The 20,405-nt window shown below is 41.6% G+C and overlaps 1 protein-coding gene across 1 annotated transcript; it reads right to left on the bottom strand.

Annotated features, from left to right (window-relative positions):
- Positions 1-13,997: 13,997 nt before the first annotated feature.
- dus3l (dihydrouridine synthase 3-like (S. cerevisiae)) lies at positions 13,998-19,902 on the bottom strand. Its single transcript, XM_030789199.1, has 15 exons — positions 19,859-19,902; positions 19,396-19,480; positions 18,759-19,035; positions 18,009-18,461; positions 17,695-17,784; positions 17,342-17,383; positions 16,512-16,664; positions 16,129-16,245; positions 15,957-16,022; positions 15,702-15,812; positions 15,247-15,343; positions 15,047-15,122; positions 14,585-14,773; positions 14,307-14,435; positions 13,998-14,121 (listed from the first exon to the last, which is right to left on the bottom strand). Exons 2-15 carry the CDS (start codon positions 19,476-19,478, stop codon positions 14,049-14,051), a joined length of 1,956 nt encoding a protein of 651 aa, XP_030645059.1. The 5' UTR covers positions 19,479-19,480; positions 19,859-19,902; the 3' UTR covers positions 13,998-14,048.
- Between the last annotated feature and the right edge of the window lie 503 nt (positions 19,903-20,405).

Raw genomic sequence — 20,405 nt, 5'->3', positions numbered from 1 at the left:
GGTGGAGGCAGAAGTGGCTGTTGCGGACGTCTCACTAAGTGTTGAAGTCGCAGCATCTGTTGCCAACCTCTCATCGAGGGTGGAGGCGGCTGAAGTATCAAGTGTGGTGATGGGAATTGTCAATGTCTCACCAGCAGTCGACTTTTGGGCAACTGTTGATGTCTCTCCAAGGGTGGAGGTGGGAGCAGCTGTTGTTGGTACCGCACCAAGGGTGGACATGGGAGCAGCCGTTATCGACGTCTTACAGAGGGTGGAGGTGGCAGTTGCTGTTGACAATGCAAGATGAAAAAACATATACCTTTATGTCTACAGGCTACTTATCACCAGATCACTGCTGTGAAATTATGCAAAGATGTACAACAACTCTGGTATATATGGCCCACAGAGGAGCTTGTGAGAACATGAGGTTCACCATCAAACGATTGTGTGTTTTTAAAAGGATTTCTCTTGACTCCTCAATTTTCAAGACAAAGTTTAAATGGATTGTACCTCAGCTCCCTGATAACACAAACTGAATTCAAACTCATGCAAGTTATTTAATACAATTATATAAATACTCGAGAAGTCTTGAATATTACAATAGCCTGAGTGAGACATATGAGTGATAGCCACTGAAGGTGCAGAAGAGTTAAAGATGGGGAGAAGATTGTGTTAGGAGTAGAGGCTGTTGACATCGAACCGGTAGTTGAGCTTTGAGCAACTGTCAATGTCTCACCGAGGTTGGAGGTGGCAGATGCCGCAGCAGATGAGGATATGGGAGCTGCTGTCGACATGTCCCCAAGGGTGGAGGGGGGAGCAGCTCTTCTCGATGTCTCACCAAGGGTGGAGATGGCAGTTGCTGCTGACGTTACAACAGGTATGGAGACGGACGCTGTCGTCGATCTCTCGCCAGCAGTTGACGTTTGGACAGCTGTCAACATCTCTTGAAGGGTGGGGGTGGCAACTGCTGCTGATGCAGCAACAGGGGTAGATATTGGAGCTACTGTCAAGGTCTCACCAGCAGTTGACATTTGCACAGCTGTTTCAAAAAGGTTGAGCGCGGTTGTTCCTGTTAAGGTTACTCCAGGAGAAGAGGTGGGAGCTGCTGTTGACGTCTCACCAGCAATTGATACTTGGATTGCTGTCGAAGTCTCTCCAAGGATGGCACCACTTGAGGTTTGGGAGGCAGTTGACATCGCGAGGTTGAAAGTGGATGCGGTAGGCATGGAAGTGGAGGTCAAAATAGCTGTTGTGGTCACATGAGGGAGGGAGGTGACCAAGGCTGTAGATGTTTTAACGAGTGACGTTGTTGTAGGTGCTGAGGTAGTACCAACAGGGCTGGTATTGGGACTTACTGTAGAGGTTGCATCAGAGGTGGCAGCCGCAAGTGTACTTGTTTGGGCAATTGAGGTTGCAGCAGGGCTGGTAGTTGGTGCCCTTATTCCATCTGTGGATGGAGTTGTAATAGTGGTTAAGCCATCTGTGGTGCTTGTAGCCGCTTTGATATTTCCAGTGGCTGTACTGGTTGCTGGCTGGTAGGTAGTTGAAGCTGCAGCAGTGGTAATCATGGGTGTCCTTGGATTAATTCTGGTTACAGACACAGGAGTGGTCATCGTTTGTGGGGGTCTGTAAGGCCCTGTTGGAATTATTGGAAAACCCCAGAATTCTGAAAAAGCAAATTCATTGGAAGTGCCTCTTGTGGTTGTGGAGGTTGCTGTGGTTTGGGTGACTGAATGTATTTCCTCTGATGGTGTGACAGGTATAAGAGGGATGTCTGGAAACTCCCAAAACTCTTTGTAGTCCAAGTCTTCTAAGCTCAATATCCACAAAGTCACCCAAAGGGCTGGATGGTTCTGTAATAAACAAGTCAGAGTGGGGTGACCAGTAGTCCCAAAAATCGTGTCTTCGTCTACGAAAAGACCTTGAGGGACGGGATTTATGCTGAGCACAGGACACCGCGGCTGTATATGTCATTCCAGTCAGATCAACATAATCCATTTGGAGAACAGCATTATCCTAAGAGTTTGGGGGAAAGGAAACCCTTTTCACGTTAGTAAAAATATTCAGTTTAGTGGGAAAAATACCAGATTAACATCTGAAATACATGCAAGTCATATGGTGTGACAATACTGGAACTGTATTCTTGATTGTAAAATTTTGCTATTTTAGTTAGTTTTAATAATCTCATATCTTGAAATTTCCCAGAAAGATTACTACAAATGTACACTGTGTTCAACTTGCATATATGAAGTGAAAATATTATCCTTGATACCATGGTCTTTCAGACCAGCCTTACTAAAACAGTATTTCACTTCAAGCTGTTAACATATCTGCAGAAATAGCGAGTCACCAAAATAGTAAAAGTACCATACCTCAATCTTAACACGACTGACTCTGACGTACAAAGCATCAGGACTGCTCAAATAACTAGGAGCAAGTTTATGCAACACAGTGCCACCTGCAGATGGAAAAAAGAAGGAACAGAATATTTCTTATTTGAAGCTATTTTGATCTGTTATTAAAAAAAAATATATCATTACTAAATTGAGATGGCTGTAAATGTTCCCCAAATGAATGACAAGGAGCTAAGGCAAAATCTTAGGATTTTTGTTGCTGTGGACTCAATAAAAGCTGGGTGCATTGGGAAAAAAATGGGATTTTAAGCAGGCATTCATACTCACCAAATGATTTAATATCCCATAATGTACCACCAGGTAGTTTTACAATCATGTATGATTTTCCACAGAAGACTTGGGGAGCTTCAGGTAGGCCAGAGTTTTGGGAGAGTGCAGTAGGACAAGTAGCAGTACCCGACATGTTCCTCATTAAAAGGCAGTCAAAGTATTTAACTTTTACAGTGTAGTACTGTGTTTGACCTTGAACCTGAAATTAAAGTTCATAAATGCACAAGGTAAATATTAAGCATAGGACATAGCAAAAGTACCGTTTTTGCCCCAATCACTTACATACTGAAACTGGTTACATTACCCAACAAGACAAAGTCTGTTTTGCATACAAACTGCTGAGCTGACACACCTTTTTTGCAAAACCCTACACACAGGTTTCCCCATAAACCACAGTTAACTATATGTTTCCAAGTTAAAAATAATAAATAAACACTGTTATTTGATACACCAAACTACAAACAAAAGTAATTTCCTCTCAGCTTAACTCAAACTGAAGAATCGTTGGAATAATGACTAGCATCTTTGACGAGCAGTGTTTTCAGTCTCTCTCAGCAGTATGCGATTTAGTAGTGTCCATGTATTTGATGGCTTTTGTGTACCATCCGAAGGTAATTTTATACTTGAGATGGAAGAGGACACGTTTTTAAATGGAATGTTTGATTTTGTTTGAGAAGTCAGAGGCATGGCCAGTGCAGTGTGCATCTTGAGACACGTGTTCATTGTTTTGAAAAAATTGAGTCTCATTTCAGAAAATGTGGATAAGCAGATGTGAAAAAACTGTGTGAATAAGATTTTGAAATGAAATCGCTTCAATCATTGAAGCTTGCACCTAAATTCTTACGAATAGACTCCCCATTATTCCTGACTGCATATCATCAACCTTAATCCATTCTATATGAAATCTCTGATATACAAGTGGACACTGTAACAGCCTTACCAACCTGTATGTGATTTGTTTGATTAACAGTTACACAAATGCTTTGACAAACTTTTTGCAAACTTTTAGCAATTCGTCTTACCCTGCGATGGAGGTAACATTCTTTAAAAGACACCTTCAAAATTTTTGAGGGCCCACATTCCCCTTCCATGTGTTTGCATTGCTCTGGGATTGGTTTCATAAAGAGAAAGAACAAGAACTGAGTTTTAGGATCAGAATTTAAAAGGATATGAAACATTACACGAAAGGGGAAAAAGGCAAGGGGTGCATTCAGAAACTTACCTGCCACCAAATGAAGACCTTTGTGTCGTGTCATAGTAAACTTTATGAAGAGGCTTCCATTGAAACAGGAAAACGTTGGCAGATACAGTTCAGACAACCCACCTCCATCTAAATTTGTCAAAGGCCCTTAATACAACGGAATTTCCATGAAACAGACTAACGGTTTAACAGAAACCATCTACTGTAAGGCATCTCATTTATTATACACCAGTATAAAGCAAATAGAACATCTTACATCATGACATGATTTCAAGCTGGTGGTTCAGTTCCCCAAATACAAAAATGGTATTCCTTACTTGTCAGGTATTTCCATTTCAATATTCTTTTAGAGGTCCCACTCATTATGTCCTCACAGACATCTGGCTCTTCACTTATATTGTCTTTATCAGCGCTCAAAGAATCGTCCTCCTCCACATTGCCAAAAGAGATTTCTCCTTCTGAGCGTCCCCCAAGTTTGCCCGATGCTGAAGCTTCACGGTATGGCTTGTGACCATCATAGGCATGTGCTTCTCTCAAATACAAATTGTTTATCGTATCGAGAAAACGCTTACTACTTGGAGGCGATCGATTGACTTCATACACGTCAGTCTTTCTATTTTTCGTGTTAAATTGGGCTATGGTTAATATTACAAACTCCCAAGTTATCAATATCGTCAAAACTGACAACACCTCGTTGTTGCCCGCCATGCTAAAGGAATGTGGATTGGATGCGTAGCGAATGCTACTGCTGCTGCCATAACAAGTAACCTTACCGGCCCAGCTAATTATGCAAGTGTTCACAGGTGTGAAAAGTGTGGGTCTTCAGAAGGGCACAGAAGGACATATCACAAAACAAGCTTAGCTTAGAGGTTCGAGAGGTCGGCTGGGTTGAACATACCTACTCATGGCTCAAACGATGCCACAACTTTAACGGAGGACAACTTACTTTGTTACAGCGATTGCTACTACGGGTGGCTGAAGTCCTTTGACCTGCTTGAGGTGAAAATAAAGGTTTCCAAACTGTTGGCTTTTGTTGGCTCATGAGAAATTGGTTGTATTTTGCCTGTAAATCGATCCGTAAAAATCGTGAACGTACTGCGGTCAAAGCAGTAGTCAATGTTTAGGTGAAGATGATAGGAAGAAACTACAGTGGCATATGCAGATACAGGTAGGTACAAATCGTTGTCCGAAACATTAATTGTATCATATGTTAAGGCCACCCGCAGATTAGTAAGCAAAAATATGTTGTGTGCAAATAAAGAGCCAGCATGATTTGTGCTTATGTATTAATTTGTACATAACATTTTTTAGTCACTCCTAACAGTTGCGAAACATATCTGAAGTCATGGCAGTGCTTAAGGAACAAATAAAAAGGATGATCCAGGAAGTGATTTGCTTATGACCTCCAGAATGCGTTCTGTGTTCACCAAGCCACAGATCATAGAAATTAAGGTAAAGAAATATGGTCTTCAGAAGTTGTTGGGGGTGAAACACCCATGTACTTACTATCAGGGGTGGACAGTAAACGAAGTACATTTACTTGAGTACTGCACTAAAGTACATTTTTCGAGTACCACTTGTATTATTTATTTATTTATTTTATTTTTTTGGAAACTTATTACTTTTACTCTACTACATTTCTATGAAGGTTCTCGTTACTCATTTCTTTTAAACTTTATTTTTAATTCCACAATCAAGCACATACAGAACATATGAACATGAGCATAAACATAAGCAGAGCAAAAGGAGGGGTTACAGACAGTAGATTAAGGTCGAAAACAGCACATTGTATACATGTATTAATGGCTAAAGGGTTTGAGGAATATTTAAGAGCAAAAAAATACAGTTCAGATTCTTTAATGAAAATAAAGAACAGAGGGCCTTTTTCAAAAATAAAATTTGGCTATAAAAAAAAAAAGAAGTAAATTAATAATAACGTTTCTCTTAGTAATATTGGGGTCTTTAGTAATCCCAAAGTAAACATTTTTTTAAGGTTAATAAAAGGTCTGGGAAAATTCTTTTTTTTAACAAAATTTGAGAAATCAATCCAAAAAACTTTAGTGTAACTACATTCCCAAAAAATATGGGCAACTGTTTCAGTGAAAAAATGACAAAAAGAACAGCCAGAAGAAAAACTAGGATTAAACTTCAATAATATATAGTTGCTTGGGTAACAGTTATGTACAAATTTGAGGGAGACTTCAGTTACTTTATTTGTAATCCTTCTGAAGTACCCAAAGTCATTTCTAATCAATATTTTCAAATTTATTATTCCAAAAGCTTATACAAGGAGGAACAGATACAAATGGGTTAAGGAGAATAGACCTGATTTTCTTATTAGTAAAGTTGCTACCAATAAAGAGGCAATTTTCTATAAATAGATTAAAGGTATCCAAAGAAGGTGGGGGACAATTCGTTACTCATTTCTTTGAAACATAGCTTTGAAGTCAGGGGATGAATTTTCTTTTCTAAAATGTGATAGGCCACACTCACTCGTCACAGGAGAAAAACCAATCTCAGTAAACTACTCCAATGCTGTCTGTCAACTGCGTGCTGCCTTTTTTAAACAACTAAGCTTGGTGGTTTTATTGATGCCTGTTACTACAGCAGATAAAGATGATAAAGATAAAGGTTGCCCACCAGAGCACCCATGGTTATATCTTAAGTCCATGTTTGAGATTTTTGAAATCAACTGGTTTTCAAGCTAACTGCTTCCGCACGCGTACGCGCGCTGTGTTCACCTAACTTTTTTCGTAGGTGGCTGTGATGCAGTATTCACTGCTCACTTACAATCATATTCGCCGCAGTAGATATGTGATGCGACATGAAAATCACGATTAATATGTTTGTGAATGTGTGACGAATCTGGTGACAGAGGCAGACCACAACTGCTGCTGTTAACACGTACGGAAAACAGTTAGCTTGGGAACCATTTGGGACATAACTTCGGGCCCTGTGTGAATCCACTGCTGACGCATACTAATAGTTAGCTAACAAAAATGCCAAGTTACCGTTACTGACAAAAGTCCTTTTGGAAATATATGTTTTCATACAGTCAGATAAACACAGTACTACTAGTAAGGTCACGCAAAGGCAGTGGATTCACGTAGGTCCCGGTCCTAATAAGACGAGGGGGGACGGGAATCAAGCGGTGACAAGGGTCATCCAGCTGTTTCACATTTCAGGAAGTGCTATGGAGTAGAAGTAAAATGAACCTATCCTACAACATTATGACGTGTTTATCCTTTTATGGCCAAGCCGAGTTAACATAGTTAACTGAACAACTTTTACTTGTATTGGAGTAATATTTGACCAGGAGCATCTATACTTTGACTCAAGTATTGGGGTTGTGTACTTTGTCTACCCCTGCTTACTATAATGAATACGCCTCCATGGGCACCTCTAGTAATGTTGAACTGTATTGGGGAATGCAATTTGTTTTGAGTAATTTACCAGCTGGTTCTAAACATAAAATCAGTGATGGCAAAGTCAGTTTCTTGACTGAAAACCAGATGCAATACATAGTATTTTGATAATTGTTTGAAGCCAACTGGACTAAGAGCAAAGACATACTTCAGTGTGTCCAAATTAGATTTCATACATCAAAGTCCTCATACAAAAATTTTATTTCACAGAATGATAAAAGACAAGTTGCCTAAAAATGTATTAGTGTAGATCATAGAAGGGTTTCTTGCAGTAGTTACTGGAGGTTGTGCAAAAGGGATGGTATCTACATGCCAAATTAAAAAATGAACTGGATGTAGCTCAGCTGATGGTTCTAGGACCTGTAGTAGACCAAGATAGAAGCCATTGCAGACATTGTGAAAGCAGCTGTAATTGGGGCTGGTCAAGTGGTGATCTGAGGCGAAGTCATGAGGGGTTCTGGCGTGGTCATGGGGGGCGCAGGCGTGGTGGTCGGGGGCTCCGGTGTGATAGTTGGGGGTTATGTGGTCGGGGGCTCCGGCATGGTGGTGGTGGGGGGCACAGCTGTGGTGGGGGGCTCCAGCGTGGTGGTCGCAGGCTCCGGCGTGGTGGTCGCGGGGGGCGCAGCTGTGGTGGGGGACACGGGCGTGGTGGTCGCGGGCTCCAGCGTGGTGGTGGTGGGGGGCACGGGCGTGGTGGTCGGGGGCTCCGGCGTGGTGGTGGTGGGGGGCACGGGCGTGGTGGTCGGGGGCTCCGGCGTGGTGGTGGGGGGGGGCACGGACGTGGTGGTCAAGGGCTCCGGCGTGGTGGTGGGGGGCTCCGGCGTGGTGGTGGTGGTGGGGGGATCCGGCGTGGTGGTGGTGGTGGTGGGGGGCTCCGGCGTGGTGGTGGTGGGGGGCACAGACGTGGTGGTCAAGGGCTCCGGCGTGGTGGTGGTGGGGGGCACAGCTGTGGTGGGGGGCTCCAGCGTGGTGGTCGCAGGCTCCGGCGTGGTGGTCGCGGGGGGCGCAGCTGTGGTGGGGGACACGGGCGTGGTGGTCGCGGGCTCCAGCGTGGTGGTGGTGGGGGGCACGGGCGTGGTGGTCGGGGGCTCCGGCGTGGTGGTGGTGGGGGGCACAGACGTGGTGGTCAAGGGCTCCGGCGTGGTGGTGGTCGGGGGCTCCGGCGTGGTGGTGGTGGGGGGCGCGGGCGTGATGGTCGGGGGCTCAGGCATGGTGGTGGTGGTGGGGGGCGCGGGCGTGGTGGTTGGGGGCGCGGGCGTGGTGGTGGTGGGGGGATCCGGCGTGGTGGTGATGGGGGGTGCAGCTGTGGTGGTCGTGGGTTCCAGTGTGGTGGTAGGGGGTGCAGCTGTGGTGGTCGTAGGCTCCAGAGTGGTAGTGGGGGGTGCAGGGGTGGTGGTTGGAGGCTTCGGTGTGGTCGTGGCAGGCAGCAGCGTGGTTGTGGGTGGCTCCGACATGGTCGTGGAAGGAGCCTCAGGTGTACTTGTCAGGAGCACGGGCGTAGTAGTGGGGGGCTCTGCCGTGTTAGTTGGAGTGGTGGTGGGTTCCAATGGCGTGCTGGTCAGGGGCGCCAGTGTTGTGGTGGACACTGCCATTGTGGTGGGAGGATCCGGCGTTGTGGTGAGAGCCTCTGGTGTGCTGGTAGGAGATACCGTGGTGGTGGTGGCATCAGGTGTTGTAGTCAGATTCAACATCATGGTTGTGGAATAAGGCACAGTTGTTGGAGGCTGCAGAGTGGTGGTCAGAGACAGTGTGGTGGTCACAGCATCAGGCATAGTTGTTGCTGCTGTAGCATCAACAGGAGTATTAGTGCCAGCAGTTGTGGTTTTATCTGGGATATATGGACCATTTGGAATAATTGGGAAGCCCCAGAAGGGGTCTTCAGTCGTTTTAGACCTGGAAGTGATTGCCGACACAAACAAATCACCGCCCCATGTGTATCCTTGAGACGTCTTGGCACTAGTGCTGCTAGGTCTTTTTGTAGTAATTGTTGGAATGGATTCAAAATTCCAAAACTCAAAAATGGAATAGTCTGCAGTTGGAGTCTTTGTAGGGCACAAGGGCTTTCTAGTCGTGGGCCGCATATAGTGATACAGCAAATAAGGATTTTTAACGTATATGGACCTTGAGTGGCGGCCAGGATGTTGAGCACATTTCACCTTGGCGGTGAAAATGTCACCAGCAGCATTAAGACACTGTAGGTGTATGGGGAGATCCTGAGGGGAGGGGGTGTGGGGAGAAATACCATGTAAAGTAGCAACTGTGTGTCAAAGGCAAGGGTTTAATCTTTTAAAAAAAAAAAAAAAAGGAAAGTTACCATAGTTGCTTTCTCTATTTTTACATAGAGCGTGTTGCTGCTACTCCACTGCATTATGGCATCTTCATCTAGCACAGGAGCAGTCTGTGGTTCTGAAACAAGATTTTGTTAGCGTTTGAGGCATAATGAAAGCTATCACATCCAATTGCAAATTTAGTAAATTGAGCAACGCATTTAAATTTGGAGCAAATTTAAATGAATGCAAAGAAACTGAGAAGGGGGTGGTAAAAGAGCTGAAAGCTGGGTTCCCAGCCTTTTGGTCAGGGTTCAACCCTTTGAACCCTAATTATTTCTCAAGTTGATACTATTTCTTCAGATGAAGTGAATTTAACATTGCCATCTCCAATACAGTTTCACAAATGCCCTACAGTACCACGACAAACCTCTAGGCTCAGAAATATACAAAAGCTAGAATGTCAAATACCCCACATTCCAGTCACATTTTAGACAGTAAATATTGCCCATACTGCATCATTTTCAGAGGCCAACACTCACCAGCAAACCCTGCGTTTATTAATGTCCCAGCAGGAAGCATCACAGTCATGGCACTTTCAAAACAAGTAACTTCAGGGACCATAGGAAGTGGCACAGATTGACGTGGAGAGGCGATATAACAAACTGCAGTGGTCGACAACTTCTTCAGCAATAAACGGTCAAAGTAACCAACTTCCACTGTATAGAACCGTCTTTTACCAATCTAGGTGGGGGCGGGGGTCGGATATAAGTAACACTCCTTGCACTTACAAGAATCTTGAACTCAGACTTAGTAACTCACCAACTGATGGAGGGAACATCCTTTATAAAAAAATTTTAATAGCACTGATGTCCCATTTATCAATTCCACATTGGTGCACTTCTCTGACAATTGCATGATGGAAACAGATGGCATTGCCGCTGAATCAAAAAAAAAAAAAAAAAAAAAAAGGAATTACGCTCAGGTTACAAAATTTTGCCGATGGCAAAGTTTGTCAGTAACTTAACCAATTAAGAAGTGTATAAATGTATGTCGGGTGGATGAAAACTTCAGGACGAGACTGCGGCGATCACAGCGCAACGTTGGTTTACGCACAGTGGCCGTCACACCATCTGACGTCAGAGATTCTGGAGATAAAACACAAGTACTGGTTGACAGGCGGTATTCAAAGGCTTATCTTGAGCTGCTGTGGCCACAATTTGAAGCAAAACGTAGTTGCCCAGAATTTCATTTTTCAAGCCCTTAATCTTGTGGAAGTACTACGAATCTTGGCCTGGTTACTTTAATTCCCCAAGCCCTCCACCCCCAAATCATGTAGTTACGTCTTTTGCCGGAGCCTGTGGAAAAACTGTTTCTAAATCGGGCGCAGGCGACAAATTACCTGCGGGCTCCTTAAATTCTGTATTGAAATCTCCATATGTCACGCTTGCAGAGTTCGAAAAAAGTTTCTTCCTGACAGGACGCCGACTAGTTTTCGCAAACGGTTCCTTGCTGCTATAAACGTTTAACGCGCCGTCAGCATTATGAAGTTCAGCTATCGTAAGTGCTACAAAACCCCAGACCATCAAGAAAGCTGTCAACATGTCTGCAATCATCCAGCAACCCCTCCTCGCAATAACTGCTTTGATGTATCTTTGCTCTGGATTTAAGTACCGGACAGAATCCACTCGTTAATTAGGTCAATCACGGACAGATGGTAGGTGTTCCCCGCGCCCTGCAGCGAAGGAGAGGGAAACCTGCACACTAAAAGGACCACTGAAATGGAAGGATACTCAACGTTCTCCTATAACAGAACGTTCAGTTTGTGTTTGAAACCTTGTTTAAATCAGAATGAACATTTGAACCACACAACCTTGTTAAATCAAAAGCAAGTGGCAAAGCCTAGCTTCTGCCCGCAGGACTGCTGAACAACTGAGTCAAACCATAGTTCCATTTATGATTTCATAATACTGTCCAATATTTAAATTTGTTCAAAAAAAGTATGCTTATATATATGTAAACCAGCATTTTTAAGGCAGAGCGGTAGGAAAAAGCTTGGTAGACTTTTTAACTCTTGGAATGACTAATAGTCCAGTATCTTGAGAGCGCAGGGTAGGAGGAGGGTTATAGGTGGTAATTAAGTCTGAAAGGTAGGCTGGCGCAAGCCCATGCAGAATTTTGTATGTCAGTAAGAGGACCTTAAAATCTGCCCTTGCGTGAAACGGAAGCCAATGAAGGGAAGCAAGGACAGGTGTAATATGGTTAAACTACCTGGTTCGGGTCAGGATTCTGGCAGCAGCATTCTGGACAAGCTGAAGACTTTTGATACTAGAGGTATTTGGCCCGGGGTACAGAACATTGCAATAATTGAGGTGAGACATGACAAATGCGTGAACAATAGCTTCTGTGTTGGCCATACTTAGCATGGGCCTAATTTTAGAGATATTGCGGAGTTGATAAAAGGCAGTTTTTGGTATTGTTTTTGATATGAGTGACAAGCGAGAGACTAGAGTCAAAAATCATACCAAGGTTTTTAGCTGTTGAGTTTTGAGAGATGATGCAGTTGTCAAAATTTAGGGTAAGATCACTAAAAAAATACATATGCGTAGGAGGACCAATGACCGGCATTTCAGTCATGCCTGCGTTAAGCATCATGAAATTTGAAGACATCCAACCCTTAATAGCACAAAGACATGCTTCAAGGTTAGCCAATTCAGAGCAGTCATTGTGCTTGACAGGTGAGAAAATCTGAATATCGTCAGCATAAAAATGGAAGTCAGTGTTATAATTACGAATAATGTCACCAAGGGGGAGCATGTAAATAGAGAAAAGGAGTCCACTGGCAACAGAGCTTTTTCCTACTGCTCCCCCTTCCTCTGGAATGGTTTACCTACAGAAATTAGGGACTCTCTCCATACCTCTCCAAACTCTCTCCATACCTTTAAAGCCAGACAAAAGACTTATCTATTTTCTCTAACTTATAGATAATATAATTTTGATTTGACTTTGTTATAGACATGTAAAGCCTTTTGAGACTATAAATAGTGATATTGGGCTCTAAATAAACTTTTATTATTATTGTATTATTATTATTATTATTATTATTATTATTATTATGATTATTAATAAGTTTGGGTGATCTGAGTAGATCATCATCATCATCAACATTATCATCATCTTCCTCTTCATCCAGACATTACTCCTCCTACCCAAAAAAGCACCTCCCCTAGTCACTCAACACACTGTGCTTCTTTTGCACACCACACCCTCACAGGTATGCACAACTTAAATGGCACAGGCAAACTGCACAACATACACAATAAACAGAAATACTAAACTCTTCAATCCACTTACATACTCACACTCACAGACAGAGACAAGACAGACACAATGAACAACACATTACACAGATCACCACACACCTTTATACCACTTGCAAACTAACACTACCCACACTGGAATGAAGCATATTTAAAAATTCATAAGTTTTAAAGCACTTTTTAAAACATATTTAAGGATTTAAGAGGGACCTTTACTAAATAATCTTGGTAATACAAACCTTGCCACATGTCTGTTGTCCTAAGCCATCCTCAGAAAAAGGTAAGGAATTCTGACATTAAACATTTCAAATAACTCGTTGACCACTGACAGCAACACACTGATCACACTTACGAAGTACAAATACTTGCACTAAAACTATACACACGGTACACACATTATTGTCTTCTAGGTTAGTCAGTCTGCCTTGTACTTTATTAAAAGCGCTTGTACTCTTCAGTAGCCTACTGGAAAACTTACTGACACACTACTGAAAACTCTGCTTTCAGATGCTTTCCGTAAAAAAGTTCCTGACCCATGCTCTTTAGGTGGCATAGTCCCCACTGTCTTTATCATGTACTAGGCTGAATCTAATTATGTAAGTTTTTAAGTTTCCGTGATTGCACATACACACTGTGAACAGTGTGCAGTGAATTTGTCCTCTGCATTTAACCCACCCAACACACCAGTAGTGAACACACACCAGACGCAGGAGCAGTGGGCAGCATTCCTTGCGCCCATAGAGCATTGGGGTTAAGTGCCTTGCTCAAGGGCACACAGCCGTGAATGTTGGGCCTGGGAATCTAATGCACTAGGCTAAATCTTTCTGAAGGCTCAGCCCCAAACTGTACCCTAATCTCTGGGTATGAGTTGCATTTATCTGCTGTCAGGTAAGAAAAAACACAAAATTCCCACATCAGAAAGGTGAGTTTTATTTGGTCACTTCAGCCAGACATAACTAAGTGATTTAGATTATGACAGCAATGACTAACAACAATGTTGGTAGTTTGCTAGTCAGATTATTTATTGTTCTTTAAAATTAAAAACAGACAGTGTATTAAAACATGTTTTTCTTTATCATATTCAACAAATAAGTCAAATAATTTTATTTTATGGCTGAGACCTGACTTGCATCAAAAAAACAAACAAACCAAAAAACAATGCCAAAATAAATTCACTTGTAAGCATTGGCTTTGTGTTTAGGAAGAAAACTGAAGTTTTGGGGCACAGGTCCAAGTAACATTTCGCTGTAAAAAAAAAACGTACAACAGAAAACAAATGTTAGTTACTTTCTTAGAACTGCATTAAAACATTATAAATATGCATTGACTGAAACAAAATGAAGTTCAGGACATATAAAATTAAGCTTTCTTTCTTTGCATATGGACTATATACCTGTTATAGTATCATGGACCAATTCTGAGGCTCTCACCTGATTTTGACCCAGTCTCCTACATGCTGACTAGCCATGAGGGACTCGAGGTAATCTCGACCCATATAATACGGAGGACGTTCATTGATCTTTTGAGGTACTCGTTCCAGCAGACCAACTGGGATGTATCTGGAGGATCAATTAAAAAAGAAAGTTTAGGAATGACACTAACAATTCGCTGCACAATTGAAGGTGTAAGGGTTTTCCTAACTTCAGAAGATGGGGATGTTCAGCATGCACTGATGACGACTTTTTTTTTTTTTTTGGGATCCCTTCACCTGCACATGAATGAAAGCCACTCCAAGAGGAAGGTCCTGGTCTTCTCCAGACCCTGAGTGTCTGAACCCCAGTGCTCCAATCCAAAATGTGTGAAATCCTTTAGTATATCCAGGCGCTCACTGGATGATATGTCCCAGTGTCTCTGCTCCTTTATCTCGGTGAAGATCCAAGGTTTGATCAGAGCTCCTCTGGAGTATATGAGAGGAAATGTTTTCTTTAATGAACAAGCCAGCCACATAAAAGAAGAAAAAACCTGTGTTATTCTAACAACACAGTTAATTGTTTCTCAGAGTTACAGCACACACATCAGAGAGTGGTGTAATTAAAAGACACCTGGACAATTTGTCTTTTGTCTGCTGAAGCACGAAAAACTGTGGGGTCAGAAACTGCTGCTGAAGTCAACAATGCAAACTATCTTTTTGTTAAAAAAAAAAATGGAGGGGCCGAGGGGGTAGCCTGACCTAGCCAGCATCACACCAGACACCCCAGTCTCCCTTGCTTTCATCGCATCCTCATAGGATAGAATGTCTCCATTACCTGAAACAATGATTATACATACAGAAGTATTAGTGATCTCTTGGTATTACATAAAACAAACATAAATATCATTGTCATACCACTATCACTAATAAAAATGATAATGAAAGACTGAATTCTTTACCAAATAGGGGGATCGGACTGGCCAGTTTGGAACAAGTATCTATGTAGTCCCAGTCAGCCAACTTTGTGTAACGCTGCTCCCGGGATCTGCCATGCAACTGGAGAAAATGAAAAATGTATGTTGTACATTTTAACAGGCATGTATAAAGTTAGTGGGATGATTTACAAAGCAGATAACTTGAATGCAGGTGTAAACAAACCCCAAGGATTTAATGTTTCACAAAGCACAATCCGATTTTTTTTTTTTTTACAGTTAATCAGTAATGGCAAAACTCTGATTATTGTTAATCTCTGTCTATTTCGTGTATTTCTTCCATGTGTATTTCCAAGTGCATCAGAACAAAAAAGCTATAAAGGTACTTAACAAAAAATTCTCAAACACTGAGAGGAGAGATAAAAGATTTATACAAAGGGGCTCAAAAATTATGCTCATAATTCTGCATTAACCAGACATACTGTGATGAGTGACACCCCCCACTTCTTCATTTCAGGAATGAGTTTGTGGGCAATGTTTGCCTTTTCCTGAACTCCTGTACGGATTTTGACAGTTAGAGGGACATCAAGGACCTAAAGAGAGCATAACCACCATCTTTTAGTCACCGTTTTGACAACTTCCATTCCATTCATAATTCTAAAAACTGAACGACAGGCCAACAATTTGGGTCCCGTCGTTTGAAACACATACTCATCACACAGATTCAGCAGACTCACTGTGTTCATTCCTCTGACAATTTGTTCAAATTTGTTGGTGCGTGTCATCAGACCACAGCCCCCACCCTCGAGAAAAAAAAACAAAAACAAAGGTTGCTTCAACACTGTCTACGGAACAAAACAATCTTTAAACAGCAGAAAAGCAGTGCAAAATTAAACAGTACAAAATTACCTTCTTATACACAAGATCAATGGGACAGCCAGAATTGATATCCACAAAATCCACCTCAATGTTCCTATTAAGCAGTTCTGCGCATCTGGTCATGCTGTCAGGAAAGCATCCCTCTAGCTGAAAGAATAAAGAGAGTTCATTCACTCTCATCAATGACATCAAATGATGTATTGAATTACGAATACGAAATACACTCCAGCCACATAAAAGAAAAAAAAATACTGTGTTATTCTAACAACACAGAGGAATCCTTCACAGAATTGCTCTAGTATTTTCATTTTACTCTCTCAAAATCAGATTCACAGGTTCTAACGCTGTAAAACGTGAAGATGTATTAAAAAAGGGAAATGAATAATTAGATAAGAGGTTGTGTGTCATCTAACCTGCACACCGAAAATGTCCTCGCTCTCATGTCTTTTGAGGAGAGCCCATTCTGACGACTGGCCTTGCAGAAGATTGGTGCACATAGCCATCTCACCGCAAGTGATATCAGCACCGAAACGCTTACATATGCGACGGAATGGGAGATTTCCACACTGCAAGCAGTCAAAAGACAGGCAAAAGGGCAAATTTAATTTAGTCTTTCAATGTAAATACCTTGCTAAAGTTAGACAGCACTTAGATTTATTTCGGCACACAGTTAGTACGATGGTTCAGATTATTGTGCATTGGGCACACTGAGTACCTTTCTGAAGATCTATCAATTCAGTTCAATTCAAATTTTCATGCATAGTGCTTTTCACAATAGACATTATCACAAAGTAGCTCTACGGGTTGCCGGGCCTGATAGCCCCAGTGAACAAGTGCAGTAGTAAGTAGTAACAACAGTAAGTAGGCAGTGACAATAGTGAGTAAAACCTCCCTTAGCCTGAGAAAAGTAGAAACCTTGGGAGGAACCCTGACTCGGCAGAGGGAGCCCTTCCTCCTCTGGCTGTCCCAGGATAGTTATACTACAAAGAATTCTTTTTCAACATGTTTAGATGCTCTTATAATGTCAGCATAGAAATGTGTTGGTATTGTTTACAGTGTGGAATTCAGTAGTAATACCTCTTTGGAGAAAGCCCTCTTCTGGTTATGTTACTCACTGATTGTGTACACCATCTTGTGTGTACTGCTCTTGTAAGCTGCCCTTAATGAGGCACTGGTATATTAATAAATGTAAAATGTGTGCATGCACGCAGGACAAGAACACATAAATGCAGTGTAAACTCACAGTTGTTAGAGGGGCCAAGTAAAGCTTGTCTCTGAAATCCACCTTTTAAAAACAAGACAGAACGATGAAAAAAAAACAAAAAAAAGAAAAGAAAAACAACAGATAAATAATGTTTGACATTAAAAGATCATAGGTCCATTCAGACTCCTTATCCTTGCAAACAGTAATTAGATTAAATGCATTGCAGTGATTAAGGCTTTGAGAACTGTACTTATGTACTCCAACAGCAATCTAATAATTCCGCTGTATGTCTTCAAGTGTTTAACCAGACACAAATACATACAAGCAATACATAATATTCAGCACATAATAAAGTCTACAATTGTGTAGTCGACTGAAACAGTCAGGTATACCTGCTTCTTCTCACAAGGGCGTAATTTGATGAGATCAACATCAGTTAATGGCCCTATGGTCTTCACAGGAGCTTGCTGTGATTTGCAATCCTACATAATGACACCAGACATTTCAAATCAATAATGCATTATGTCTCTTGATTAATAAAAGCATCAGTTTTCCCTGTTTTGACTCACTATTCGCAGTCTGACTACATTCAAGCCCACTTTTTAGCACCACCACAACCGAAAAGATAAGAACAATAGAACAATATGCAGGAAAAATTATATACATATATATACATAGTGTGTGTGTGTGTGTGTGCCTCCTTTACCTTTGTTTCCTGAATGTCTCCCACAACATCATCTTTGAGGCAACATTCACTTTGCTCCTCAGCTGCACAACCATCTGTGATCTGCTTTGTGGCGACAGCATTCTTCCCATTGTCTGCTTTATTCTGCGCTTTGCCAATGGTCTTCAAGTATTCTTCAGAGGCTTTGAAGGTCACTTGCCTCTTCCGAAGACGCTTCTGCAAGTCCTTGTCAAGGCTGTTCTTCACAGCAATTCTCTCTGCATTTTTCTTCACAAGTTCCTCATTCACCAGGTTCTTAAAGTCAGGACCTATGTGTGCCTTTGAAAATCTGCAAGTCACACCATAAGGGCACTTGCCAAAAGTGTTAAAAATGTAGCACTCCTCTCCAACATCTGCTGGCTTTGAGGCCATGTACTCAGATAGGTCATGGACGAACTTACATTTGTCTCCATAAAAACATTTGTTTTCACGTTCCTATGAGAAAAGCAAATATTGTTTGAATTAGCTACACATGATCACTGTGTAAACATAAAAAATTTCACATGTATATGTTTGGTATATTTGTTCTGAAGTGGCAAAATGGACAAGACTAAAATTAAACTGACTACAAATGTCAAAGGTCATCTCAAATACCCCCCTCCCAAATTAAAAACATATACATTTAATAAAAAGAAAAAGTTGGACCATATACATTGTTATGACTAAAACTGTGAATTACCTGTAATTTTGAGCTTTTTTTTTTAGAGCCACTGTGAAGAATACTAACATTACCTGAGATATCGAGGGACAAAGCCTCTTGTTATCATAACTTTGTGGTTTCATGTGTGGCCTAGACTTGTTCTGGCCTCTCATTTTCTTTTTGTCCTGTTTCCCATCCTCAGTATGTACATCATCTAATTTCATTTTTTTCTTTTCTGGTTCATCGACACAACTCTCTTCTGCACCACTGGCGCCATCCTTGGCTTCGTCTTTGTGAACACGGTCATCTCTCTGACCCTGCCCACTAGAATCCAAATATGCATGGAACTGTTCTTTGGTTGTCAGGTACCTGGGGACATATGATAATGTGATGCAACACCACTGTCGTGACATCAGCGTAATTTGGCCTGTGAGTGGGATTCTTAAAGAGGTTAACCTCTGGCCAATTTTAAGAGGAGCAATATACTCCTCACAACACAATGCTGAGAAGGCTGCCACTGACTCATTTCAGCTAAAAGATACTGCTTATAAGTTGTTTTCTGAGTCTATAGGTGAAAAAAATAAAATGCTTCATAAAACAACACATACTTAGGATCTTACTGGAAAATCAAATCTTCTGATCTAAAAGGTAGTTTTTAAATGCTGCTTTAGGCCAAACTTTTTTCCCTGCCAATGCTATTCCCATTTTATGACCAGAAACGTGACTTACTGTGTCTTGATGGCGGCAGTCCCCTTTTCAGTCTCCTGCACTACAGGGTGGTTTTCGGAACTCTCTGCAGTTGTCTCCATCATACCTTTTATGTGAAATAAAGCTGATATAACAAAGTTCACTTGCCTCTCACAGGGCATTAGCTATACTTGATCTCCACTTTAATCTCTCTTTAGGATGAAACCGCAGAAATTACGTTAGCATAATCCATAACGGTGACAAATCCGAAAACTGTTTCATCGGGTATTGTGATATGTGCACAGAAAGAAAAGAAGATCAATGACCTAAAGTCCCAGAGAGTGTAGTTAGCCAACTAAGTGTGGTGTGATTTCTGCATGTTAGTCTATTCTTAGAAGGAACCGTTGCATAAGGGTTTTAAAACAGACATGCAACATCACTGGTATATGTTATGATCTGACAACACGTTCAACCATGTGCCGAAAGTACTGGAAACATTACATACCGTATTCCGCACGGATTGATAAATTTTGCTCTCACAGAAAAAGCATGAGACTGTTGCTGTGTTACACTGAAATGTGACCGGCTACACAAATGTGTACATGCTCTAACGTTCCTAGACGTTCTAGCGCTACAAAAGTAGGGGAGTAAGCTGTAAACTAGTAACAGGAACATATCTGCTTTCAAAATGCACCTTTTAAAGCACGAAGCAAATGTATGAAATTAACGAGAGCTAAACGATCGCAAATACATTGCATTCGACCACCGCAACTGAAACTTCTTTGCTTATTCCAACCGTAAATAGACTAAACTTGAAATACGTCAAGGTAGATAGTATGAAAGTGATAAAAAAAAAATCACTCTCATAGGATGGGGCTGCCCTATAAACGCATTATGATTGCGTTTTGAAATTAAGGATGTCTATGGTCCTTTCAAAATGCACTCTTCTGTCATCAATTACAGGATTTCATACCTTGTTAGAATATATGCAGTGTGTTCTCATTATAAAGTATACTGTAGTCTTTACAACCTTACTTGCAATTACCTACGTA

Source organism: Chanos chanos, chromosome 12 (genome assembly GCF_902362185.1).
Source record: "Chanos chanos chromosome 12, fChaCha1.1, whole genome shotgun sequence".
Lineage (NCBI taxonomy): Eukaryota > Metazoa > Chordata > Actinopteri > Gonorynchiformes > Chanidae > Chanos > Chanos chanos.
This window is presented reverse-complemented; position numbering and strand designations above follow the sequence as displayed.